This window comes from Scaptodrosophila lebanonensis, unplaced genomic scaffold (genome assembly GCF_003285725.1).
Source record: "Scaptodrosophila lebanonensis strain 11010-0011.00,11010-0021.00 unplaced genomic scaffold, SlebRS2 tig00000053-arrow-pilon, whole genome shotgun sequence".
Taxonomy (NCBI): Eukaryota; Metazoa; Arthropoda; class Insecta; order Diptera; family Drosophilidae; genus Scaptodrosophila; species Scaptodrosophila lebanonensis.
In genome coordinates this window covers 12,478,681-12,491,328 of record NW_022060548.1, presented here as the reverse complement: position 1 = coordinate 12,491,328, position 12,648 = coordinate 12,478,681, and the positions used below count along the sequence as shown (strand labels likewise).

Sequence of the window (12,648 nt, the reverse complement as noted above, 5' to 3'; positions counted from 1 at the left end):
CTCGACTATCCGAACCCCTATCTGTACGGCAATCATTATCATCATACATCGCCAAGCGAGGACCTAGTGGCCCTTTGGTTTGGCAGCAATGGAACAGGTGAGTCCTCCTTACGAATCGCAGCTCCGACAAAATATCGACGGCTGTCCAAACATGACTAATATTTCAGTAACTCTACTTATATAGTAAATATTAAGTATTTAATCAAATGAATTTGGAACCGACTTTTAAATAAGCCCCAAAATTAACATAGAAAGAGTACAGATTCTAAATACTTCAGAAGCGACGAAGTTGATTCAAATAAATGGACCTATTTCGGTTTTCGATTCGTTCAAACCAATTTGGTCATCTCAAATAGTACATTTGAATGAATTCGAGAATTTCGGGGCTTTTAACAAATGGGATCAAGCGGGTAGTTCTGCAACTACTTTTTATTCTAATCAGCCTTATTATTTTTAATAAATCAACATATTCTATTGACAATATATGTGTGAGTGTTCAGAAAAACGGATCAAAGTTTGAACTGTATTAGTCTGAATACAATTAATAGAATTAATCAGAACAGAACAACTACAATATATTTTACACTCCCTTAACATAATTCGCAACTTGCTTACAATATTATTAGCAGATACAATATCCATCTTAGAAGCTATAAGCTTCTATCTTTTATCTTGGAGATATAAATGCCAAATCGGCTTACAAATTGCAAATGTCAATTCAATACAGATCTAAATGATATCGGAACTTATCCGCTTGAAAGCAAAGAATGTATGTATGTAGCAAATATTATAAGTCTTGGCACTACACAATTGCCTCTTCTCAGTCAATTAAATAATTATCGTGATTACCACAGCTCCATTTTTTCAAAAAAATATATATACTATATATCTAGTCAATCAACTAGAATTGTTGAATATGTCGGTGCAATTGCTGTGTCCAATTTATTAAAACCACTAGAATAATTTCATTTCATTTCCGTGAGAAATTAGGGATCAAACGAGACACTTCTCTTCCCTATTTCCTGGCCATGTCTGCACTTTATTACCTTCTTGGCTCATGTCCAGTGGCTCTTCGTCTTGCCTCGCAGTTTTTTAATTAATATTCATAATCAACCAAGTGTGTGAATAGTTGTCATAAGCAAGTGCGCCAGGCCTATTAATAATTGTATCTGCCACATATTTTTATTCGAATTTTTTTATTGCTTATCAGCGGGCAAGGTAGAAATGAAATTATATTTTGGCCTCGTCATCGTCGGTGTTGGCTGTGGCGCCCGTCTCTGGCCAACCAAAAAAATATATATCAAGCATGGCAAAATTGCATAATTTTATGCGACAGCGCCGCCAACTTCGTCGCAACTCAAAAACTATAAATTTGCAAAATTAATCTGTGAATAAGCTGACAGCATTGGATTGTCGCCATTGCACGCCCCTTGGGCTGCGACTTCACCATCCTTAATGGCTCAATAAATTTAAATTTTTCGGACTTTAATGCAACTCGCTTACTTACATGTTTTTATTTTTTGGACATGCTTAGTAGTGGGAAAAATGGTCAGACGTCGAAGGCGCCTCTGAATTGTAAATATTAAAATGGCACTTTAACTTAAAAACAAACAGCAACAACAACAACTGTAAATCGGACGCTGGCGCCGTAGCATGAATGGTCGGCATTGCGGCTTCATTTCAAAAACTGCATGACACACAACATTTTTTGAATGATTGCCAAAAACTCGAAACTGAATTTCCAAATGATGCAGTCGACGACGAGCCGCCACTTGACTGCGCCCTTTAGATATTTTACGGTCTCGCCACGTTCTCGCGCTCGCCATGCCTCTCCCTTGTGGCAAGCGCCACAAGTCGCATGTTGAATGCAACAGGTGTTGATTGTGATTCATGTGACGCCGCACACGTTCAATCGATTATTCGTTATTCGTTCAGTTCAGTCGGTCGCCTCTTGTCTTGTCATGTCTGGGTGCCTTTAGTACGAGACCATCGAGTATAGTCTGGCCTGGTCTGGTCTGGTCTGTGGTGAACGTGTCGTTGCTGCTGCCTCTGCCTCTGTCTCTGCCTCTGACGCGGCCACTGCCACTTTTGGGCTTGTCAGTTGTGTGGTTTGCCAAAATTAAGTCGACGACGCCGACGACCACCCAAAGTGTGTCAATGTTGGCATCAACATTATGTTTTTATCGTGCGGTTTTCCAAACCTGCAAACTGAAGCTAATGGATGTATGGTTATGGGTTCAAAAGGTTACTCCAGCCAGCAAGCCGCTTTTGGCTTTACAAGTACAATGAGCAGCTGACATGGAATTGTAGTTGCTATGAACTTATTAGGTAGTGCACATTTCTGAACTCAATCGCAATAGGCCAAGAAACTCAAATCTGAATCAAGGCTAAGATCAAGAAACTATAACTTGGTTCTACTTGAATATTGTAGTGGCTGTGGAATCAAGCTCGCACTAAACTAACTAAACCCTTTGGGAATAGGGTCTAAAAATGCATGTATGTGTGTCCATTTTCATAGCAACACATTAGGCCAAGCTTGAAATTCGAAAAAAGTTCTATAAACGTCAATTTAATTCAGCAATCAGAGCATTTATATTCGCTTGATTCCCCACAACTGCTGATTGCTCGAAAAAATCAGAAAAAGCATAAGAATGGCATTACTTAATTAATATCATAAATGTGCGCCAATCTTAATTGCGCTTTCATATGAGCAGCAGCAGGAAAAAGTAAAAATAAACTCTCATGGTCACTAATTAGCCAGGAAATGACCCCGGCTGACCATAGCCAGCAAAAATTATGCGCAGACCAACTGCTGCAGCAGCACTAACTGACCCTAATCGACAGGAAGCTGACTCAATCTCAGACGGAGGCCAGCGCCACACCAAATGACAGCGCCACATTCTATGCCAATGCCATGCTAGGGGGGTGGAGGGAGAGCTGATTGTTTAAGAGCTGCCAATCAATATTCATAAATCTCTCACTCGTTTGCCTGCCGCTTTCGATTTGCTCGAAAAGTTCACCAATTAATAACGTGACCCGTTTTTGTTCACGCCAAATCAACCTGGGTGATCTGAAAGACGGCGATGGCGACGGCGACGGCGACGTTTCCACTGAAAATCACACAAAACCTTTCAACGTTTGTCAACAGCGTTGACAACAACAGCAACAGCAAAAGCAACAGCGGCAACAAAGCGAAGCTGCAGTCAAGAAAACTGCAAGAAAATTAAGGCGACGACGGCAAAAGCAATCGCGAGGTGCAACCTTTGCGCCTTGTGCAACGGAAATCGCTGACATGGACCACACCACCAGCAGCATGACCAGGCGTGGACACACTGCAAAAAATTACTTCAGACTTCCTAGTACACTTCAAGTATCTATAGAAATGAAAGTCTTCATTCCTGACTCTCTGGGTATCCTTTGTAGACTGCAAAACCAATGGAAATGAAATTTTGAAACAATTAACTCACAAGTGGGGTAAAAATAAAAATAATTCACACTGTTGAAATTCTTCTCAAAAGTCAATTAAATTCCAGTCAAAATTGACATTAAAATTAAATATAATAATTGAAGTTAAAACAGTGTTAGTTTTGAGAGAAATATGTAATGTTTTACCCACAAACAATTTTCGAATTCGGGAAGACTAAGCGCATTAGTTTTCAAAACCGTTGTATAGGAAGATATTTTAAGCTCTGAGAAATTAATGCTTCAACTAAGAGACAATCTACTTTGAATGGAACTCTTTAACTGTTGTGGATTCCTAACTCAATTTTCTTGGAGTGCAGTCGGGAGTTGGCCACTGAGCCAACAATTGCCACTGTAGCTAGCGATGCTTGCCTAATGTTTAATTAAGGTGATTGCTGGCCGGTTTGTCGGTTGGTCGCTTGGTCGGTCAGGCAGTCAGCCGATTCATGTCGTTGCAATTGTGCACTCAACTGCGCAACATCAAATTGGTTTGTAAGGATAAGACAACTTGCCAAAGCTTTTGTCAAACACTTTCAAAAAGGATGCCAAGGCGCTGCCTACCAAAGTACAAGCGAACAAAAAAGTATACTATATATAGAAATCACTGGTCAGCTTCTACTTTAATGAAGATTAATTGCAATCAGTGCGCCAGTTGAGTTCGGATTAATTGCATGGGCAATGCAAGAGCAGTAACAACAACAAAACCAACACCAACAACGAACATTGAAGCGATGATGTCTGCGCGCATGCGCAATGCTGAAGCAATTGACGAACAGTGGGATCGCAATTCCCCCCCATAGGGTTGTCTAAAAAATCCCTTTTAATTGTGTATGGGGCATTCTACCTTATATTTTATAATATTTTATATATTAAGAAAATAAATAATATAATTTAATCGTATTTGTTTTAAACAAATGCTCACAGAATTAAAGAACTATAGTCCAACTGAGTCAAATCCCGAATTTATAGTAACATTAAATACCTTCTATAGACAACTATCAAGCCATCAAAACAATCTTACCGCCATCTAACCTAACTAAAAAGTGCTTTTACAACTCTTGCCGCTCCTAGAGGTCGACATTCTACGTTTTCGCATTGAAATTTAATTATTTTTTAAAATATTCAGTAAAAAATTAGAAATGTTGAAATCAATATGGTATTGACGTTTCAGCATCGTTTCAGACAAACAAAATAGCGCAGTTAAGCAATAATATTGGATTTTGTCAACACTTTTTAGCTTTAGATTCCATGGTGCATGGAAATGGAAATGAGCAGAGAGAGTCAGAGGAAGCTACGGCTAACCATAGAAGAGTTGGCTTTGTTGTTGTTGGCCAAGCCGCAAACTGATGATGAATATTGCTGCCTTGCCACGTTTCCACGTTTGGTTCACAAGTTCACGAGACCTCCACGTAGCGCAATGCGGCGGCGCAACTTAATTGCCGTTTACATTGAAAGCTGACTGTCTGCCCAGAGTCTGTCTGCCCAGAGCCAACATTGTAGTTGTAGTTGGCTGACTTTCTGGCTGGATGGGTAACTTGCTTTGGCTGATGAATTGAATTCGGTTGCAAGTTATATTTGTGGGCCCGCAGTTTGTTGATGCATTGCGCCCACCTAGGCTTAAATTTGATGAAAAAAACTTTAAATTTGTCACAGTTAATCAATGAACAATATGCGCACAAAGTGTGCAGCTCTCATCATAATCAACTTATAATAAATTTAGGCTTGACTCTCCAATTAACATAATATCTGTGGGCCGCTCTAAAGTGTGCCACGAATGGTTATATATGCTATATATTTTTGCATTGTCACCTGCATAATGCTCAAGCTAAGTAGCCACGGGTCAAGCTGGCGCCAATCCATTCCACTTCGAAATCAAACCAAACCAAATCACATCTAATCGAAATAAATACAAACCGCACGTGGGCAGTTTTTGTGGTTTTGCGTTTCGACTGTGGCCGTAAATTGTGTTAAATCTACAAAATAAGTATATTTGTTATGACTTCCAATGGACAAGCGGTTGTTGGCTGGTGAACGTTGTTATTTGGCATCATGTGTCTAAAAATAGGACAACATCTAAGCCCATGCAGGTGTAGGCTAGACTGGAAGTAGCAAGAAAAGCTCGGAACCGGAAACTTGTACCTGAAGCTCATCAGCAAATAAAAGATGAAACATAATTTATGTCTGGCCTCTACGCGAAGGCTATGTTTTAAAAACTTATATGGGAATGTATTTGTTATTTTGAATATTCAAAAGGAGTGAAGTCCTTCCTAGATTACGATGAGCAATAACATTTTTGGCGCTATGAATGATACTTAAATGATGCTATGATAACAAATAACGAATATTTACCAAAAATAATATTTAACTGTGATTTACCTTAAACGGAGTCTACAAATTATGAAGACAAGTCTCCATGCCAAGTTTAATGCACCTAGCCTTTGAAGCTTAATAGATCTCGACCTTCATACATTCGAACGGACGGTCAGATGGTTGCACATTCAAAATGACATTGCTTTATTAAATTGATCTCTATCAGGCACATAAAATTCATAAATCGAACCTAATAGGCCTAGTGTATTTAGTCAAACACCAAGGCCAAAGGAAAGAAACTAAAATCAAAACGCACAGCCTATAAGAGAACTAAATTCAATCTGGCGAAAGAACTGAAATATCTGTAGACGGAAAAGATCTTGGTATACCAAAATGCGTGCCGTACTTTTTATGTTCTACACGATTGAAACCGTTCTGAATATATTCATAATGGCATATCATATACCTGGATTCCTGGCAATACCGGGCAACCACGCTATTACATACGATCCGCTTACCTACAGTGTTGTCTTCTACGTGGGTACCGTTCTAACCCTATTCGCCAGTATCAATATTTGCACGGGACATACGCCTCATATGTGGGTGGAGATCATTCGCACTGGATTGGCTGCATTCGCCTTTATAGTGGTCTCGCTTACAACCATGAAGGATGCGGAACAGGATCTTAATACGTTCTATGTTAAGCTCTCCGAAGATACACCGGTGCACCAATTCTTTCACTATATGCGTGGCCAGTCGATTGCTTCCCTCTGCTGTGGAGTGATGTTTTTGTTGCACTGCACCATTGTGACTGATGTGCTGCTTTCGCAGGACTCGAACGAGTTCGTGGACGACGAGGATGATGATGAGGATGATCTGGAGGAGTTAGTGAAGCTATATGCTGGTGGTGCCTATATGCATAGGCACTTGGAGAAATATGATTGGTTTAGAGCCCTAACCGATAAACGACGTTTCTCGCTATAAGTCATCCAAAATCAGAAAACATTACTTTACCGAAAAAAAAAAGAGTTTCGCGACACCCACACAAACTGCGATTTGTACACGTATTTGTCTTGGCCAACCTGTTTCACTTGTTGGCTTGTTGGCCTCTTGGCGCCTGGTGGAACTTGGTAGTTGGCTGAACGACCCACGCACAACACACAATAACAACATTTGAAAACCACAAACAATCATTAATAAAACTACGATAAACAACGAACTACACATATAAACATTTATATTGTTATAAAATTCAACTGAAATTTGTTCAGTTTTCGTAGAAAAACCGCAACACTTTGTGCATTAGCATACGAAATTGTAGAAATCGATTGAACATGTGGTTGCCCCGGCACGACAAGCTCCAGCAGCTCAGCTCAGCTCGGCGTTGAATTCATTCATGAGCTGCCGCAACAGCTCCATTCATAAAAACACATTTCTAGTTTAAGGTAAGCCACACTTGGACACCTACGAAAAATTGTGCACCACTCCCTGCTCGCTGCCACCCGCAGCTCCCCGCTGCTGATCACTTCTAGCTGCTTGCAGCTCTAGTTGCCATTCACGATGCAGTTGTCTTGGCCCGGCCAACAACTGCATATTATTTATCACATTTTGCATTTTTGGGGTCACATGTTGGCGTGTGTTGCAAATTAAATTTGCAAATTATAGGCTGTCCCTCTTGTTTCCGGTAAATGTTGTTGACGAAAGCTACACTGAAGATATTCTCCCTCTAGCTAAAAATGCCATTTGTCTAACATTTCATAAAACTAAATCATAGTCAATTGTAGAATTATCTATGTAAGAACTATTGCACACTGAAAGTAATATAAGTCTCCACAGTCGGTTAGTCTGTCTGCCCATCTGTCTGTATGAACGCTAATATCTCAAAAAGTATATAGGATTGCGTTACCAAACTTTTCTAAATGTTGATAAAGCGCAGGATTACGTTTATTTTAAAAAAATCGCTTGTTTTTGATTTTTTTTTTTCCAAAAAAAATGAAAATAATACAAATACCAAATTAAGAAGTAAATGCACTTTTCCCGATGCAACTAAAAAACAAAGCTGTTCATGGTAATTATAGTCGATCAATTAATAAAATTAACATTAACATCGCCAACATCTCATCACTTTTTCTACATTGTTTAAAAGCGGGTACACTAATCGTCCGATTAAGTAGAGGATGCATTTTTGAAGGTCCCGTGTTTTAAATATTCTTTACTAGTTGTTGAGAATTTAAATTTAAATTTACGATTATGAATGAAATAACTGTCATATTAAATTATGAATTAAAAAAACCGATAACTAATTTTTATTGTGATATACATAATTGGGCATCATTATTCTATCTACATCTTGTACTCAAGAACTAGTAAGAATAGCAAAGAAATGGTGGAACGGCGATATCCATACAAATAGTACAGTCTATTACATACACATAAAGAAATGATTAATGGTTATAGATATAAACCCAGTCTAGAGTTAAATTGTATGTTTTATAATGTACTCAAAAAAAAAACTATCAAAAAATTGTGATTTGGATAAATTTGACAAATTGGCAGAAATACATTTTGGAAAACAGCAAATTGTATGATTTAGCTCGCTAATGATGCATTTGACACAAATCAAAAAACACAGTGCACTGTTTTTAAGTTTAAACTAAAGGAAGGCTACCACCAACGACCAGAGTAGGGCTCAAGCGGCTTTCAACAATTACTGTGTTTGGCTCAAGGAAGGGCTTTCGAGATGTGTTGCAGCTCAAACAAACTTTAGCACACTTCATCACGCGTTTTAGCCAGCTGACAAGCTCAATGGGTATTTATACATACCCGTACCTAAATACTCGTATATACTCGTACATATGTGAAGGTAAATATGTAAATAAGCGAACATTAGGCTCCGGCTCTGACAAGGTACCAAATATGGCGCATTCAGCAAAATGGTTTCGTATCTCTCTCTCATTGGAACTGTCATGCAGTGCTGACATTTGAAACGAAATGTCAGTCAAGCATTCATTCAGCCAAGTCGAGCGTAAAGTCAGTCAACCATTCAGTCATTCAGTCCATCAACTGTAGAGCGGCGGCCATCTCTTTGGGCCGCCAGTTGCCAACAGACGTCTGTGGGCTGACTGGCTGGATGGCTGGCTTAGAAAATTGAGCACAAAGCACAGCACAGCGCAGAGATCATGAGATTTCCAACTAAATATGGTAGCCAAATAATTTACATCAACTTTTTGTTTATTGTTCTTCGCCGTTTTCTGCATGATTTTTAAGTTTTTATATTCGTTTATATTGTTTTTTTGTTTTTTTTTTTTTTTTTGTTATCTATTATTTTTTTCTCTTCAAAAAGTTTCCACTTCTTTGTGGGCGTTGCGCGCGCGCTTACAACCCACTCAGACATGGGCCTTTTTTGGAACCGCCGCTTTGTGGTCGTCCGCAAGTTTTGATTGGTTGCCGTCGCAGCCAAACTTTCGAGAGCTACCGTTCTCTAGCTCTGTACTATATCTTATGCCTTATGCCATATGCTGTACAATACTCGTACTATCGAAAATGTGCGTTTATCGGTATGCCAAAAATTGTAGCCCATCAAGGGCCTTCCCATCTATTCTCGTCTGCGCCATAATTTGCCGCCGCATGCCACTTGACATATTTCAATGGAGCACAACTCTCACGTAGTCAACATCGCCTTCAACATCGTCATCGTCGTCGTGGTCTTCATTTCTGACTGCAAGCGCCGCTGCTAAATCAAAAATAGCCTTTGGGACCCAGTCGAAAAGTCTCACAAATTACGCGCATATTTTCTAATGAGCTCATGCATGGCATAGATCGCCATGGTTCGAAACGATTTGGCTCGTTCGGAACACTCTGCCTCCGACTACTGACTGCTCACTGCTCACTGCTGACTTGGCTGACGTCTTGATGGCGGCTCCATGGCCTCGCTTTGCCGCCGTGTCGCAGTTGTCCTCAAGATTTATGCGTTGAGACGCCAAAATTTCCAACACCAACCGAAAAAGAAAATTTCTCAAATGGTATTTTCGGCTCTGCCAACAAATTGTATCCCTCACTGCTTCTTAAAAACATGATATTTTTATAGAATCAAGAGTTTTTCTCATATTTGTGCTAGCCTGTACTAAAAATTAGGACTAATTTCTTCTTCTTAAATCTCTCGTACAAAAAGATATGGTTATGGGTGGCATTATTTCATCTGACGTTAAAGAGCCTTAAAGAGCTTTTATGTAGTAGAATCATTTTAATAACTGCTGTCAAAGAATGGCAGAACTTGAAAATAGCCAAACAACTTGAAATACATTCAGAATTCTATAAAAATTATGACAAAATTATCTGAACGGCAATCTTCATTTTAATAAAAATATTATTGATGCACTGATCCCAAGAAACAATTTTAATTTATAACTTATTATTTTCAGTTAAAAACCGTAAATGCATATTTAAAAAATTCATATCGATGATTGTTTTAATATATTTGTTAAAGGTTAGGGTTATAATCGGGAAACACGCTTGCCTTTGGAAAAATGGCGGGGCGTTTCGAGCCGAAACTAATAAAAATGCCACGGGATAAACGCGATTCCTTTCGTAGTCTGAATAAATGCTCTCAAAAGGTAGAACAACCCATACTTTTGCAAAAAGAAGTTCCCAGGAAAATGTATACTCAAGAAAAACGCGATAACTCGCATGAAAAAGTTGACACAAACTGACGACTATTTTAAAAGTTTATCAATTACAACTTTTACAACATACACAATATACCCCATTACTTAGAGCGAAGGGTATTTAAATATATACTTTTAAATATATATTTGACGATATCGCTGGCATTATATAGAGCGTTCAACGCGTTCAATATTTTGGAGCAGAGACGCGCACGCGAATTGTGCCAAGATTTTTTTCTTAAACGCTAGGCGAGAACGACAGACAGCCTCCTCAGCCGTATCGTTAGCACAAAAGCTGTCTTTTAGCATTTTGTTCTTGTCAATGTTGAAAGATGTGGCGATTTGCTGGCAAGCAGCTAAAAGGCGGCTAATGAGCCCCCAATGGGGCGGTGGACACTTCTAGCTAAGTGATATTATTGTTTTCTGTGCGCGAGTCCACAACGAGTCGCCACCAATTTGTAGTGTTTAAATCAAATCTTGGACAGCAGCGTTGTTCCCATTCGATTCAGTGTATTGGAACGCTGTGACAAAATGTGGCACTATTTGTTGTTATTTACGAGTGGCGGCAGGTCTCACGCACTATTTTATTAATAAACTTTTCAGCGCTTTGCCACAACAAACAAAAACAGGACGAAATCAAAAAGCAGTTGAAACATAATTATGAAGAAATATACGAACATAGATATGTAAAAAATTTAGCAACTTACCTTTTTTTTGTTATTTTGATTTACTCAAGAAGCAAAAAAAAAATGGGTAATGCACACTTTCAGTTACACACTGTAAATTCAAAATGAAAATATGTAAATAAATAAATACGAGAACAAATAAAAGTAATAAATATGAATAAGTAAATAAAATCAAAATTAAATATGCGTATGCATAATAAACAATAAATACAACTATATAATATTAGTGTTTTTCAAAGCATTATTCAAGAAAAACAAGTCAAATAAATCAATTTTATTTATTTAGTTGACAAAAATTCTATTGGAAATATCTTTAAACAGTTCAGGGACTGCAGCAGACTGTCAATTTAATAAACAAAAATAATCCTCTTCAGTTTATGGGCATTATTTCTAGAATCAGAACTTTGTTTATGTGCCACATATGTCTGTTACTCGATCAAAGTTCATTTGTTTAGCAACATATCGAGCTGTGTAGCTACAAATCTGCCCACCCACTGGCACTGGCACTGACACAGCTCGGTCAATCGACTGGGCAAACCATTTATAAATGTCCACTTATGATGATGACCAGGGCGAACTCTGAGCTGCTGCTCCTTGAAAAGCACATCAATGAAAAATGACAATGACAACAACACGAACTGCAACACGGAAAAGTAAAGTTGCCAACCCCAGTACCAGCCCAGCCCCCCAATGTACAAACGCCTCAAATGCAATCAGACGAAGACGACGTCGACCGAATCGCAGTCAGGCAAATACTCCAAGCTAGACGACAAACAACAAAACTATACACAAAGCTACTTACTTTGGCAACGGCCCCCGCAAAAAATAAAAAACTAATATAAAATAAATAAATAAAAACCTAAAGCCAAAGCCCAAAAACTACTGCAACCTCGTCGTGGTCGTCGTCGTCGTCGACGTTGTGAGTTTTCCAAACGACACGCGCGTTGTTTGACTTGACTTTGGTTTTTTCTTGGCTTGACTTGGCTTGGTTTGGCTTAGCTTGTGGCCGTCTGTCTGACCGTCTTCCTGTCTGCTTGTCTAGCAGTTTGCTGGCTTGTCTTGCGTTTTGGAAGCTGCTGTGACTTCCTCGGATCTCTCGCTCACACACAACGCGACAAAGCACAGTGGCTCAAATCAGTTCAGGAGATTGCAAACAATTCTTTAATACAAATCGTATAGGTTTTCTTAGAATATTGTTAAATTTTCTACAAGTAATTTTCTTTTCGGCTAAGAACTCTTTTTTATAATATCGTCCAAACTTTTGTGTCAAAGCATTTGTTTTTGAACCACTTAATAGGTCTCTCCAAATATAATTCTTAATTTTATTCAACAATGATAATAAGTTTTTTTTATATGTTGACTCAATTAGTAAAGTTCTTTTGAGATATACATAGTTTTCAAGCAATTTTTTCTTTGTAAATATAATTTAACAAATTTGCAATCATAAATTAAAGTTACCTCAATAGAAGAGTTTAATTGAAGAAAAAAATTATTGATTTTCTTACAAATGTATATGAGCAAAAAAA

General features: G+C 38.5%; 2 protein-coding genes across 2 annotated transcripts in view; both read left to right on the top strand.

Annotated features, from left to right (window-relative positions):
• The window catches only part of LOC115623460 (zinc finger protein 853), a 60,552-nt gene continuing 47,904 nt past the window's right edge, over positions 1-12,648 (top strand). The window contains exon 1 of the mRNA XM_030517817.1: positions 1-97. The gene's annotated coding sequence lies outside the window, so the exon portion shown is untranslated. The remainder of the gene's footprint in view (positions 98-12,648) is intronic.
• LOC115623462 lies at positions 6,166-6,969 on the top strand. The gene has a single exon (XM_030517819.1). The coding sequence runs from the start codon at positions 6,166-6,168 to the stop codon at positions 6,754-6,756; it is 591 nt and encodes a 196-aa protein (XP_030373679.1). The 3' UTR covers positions 6,757-6,969.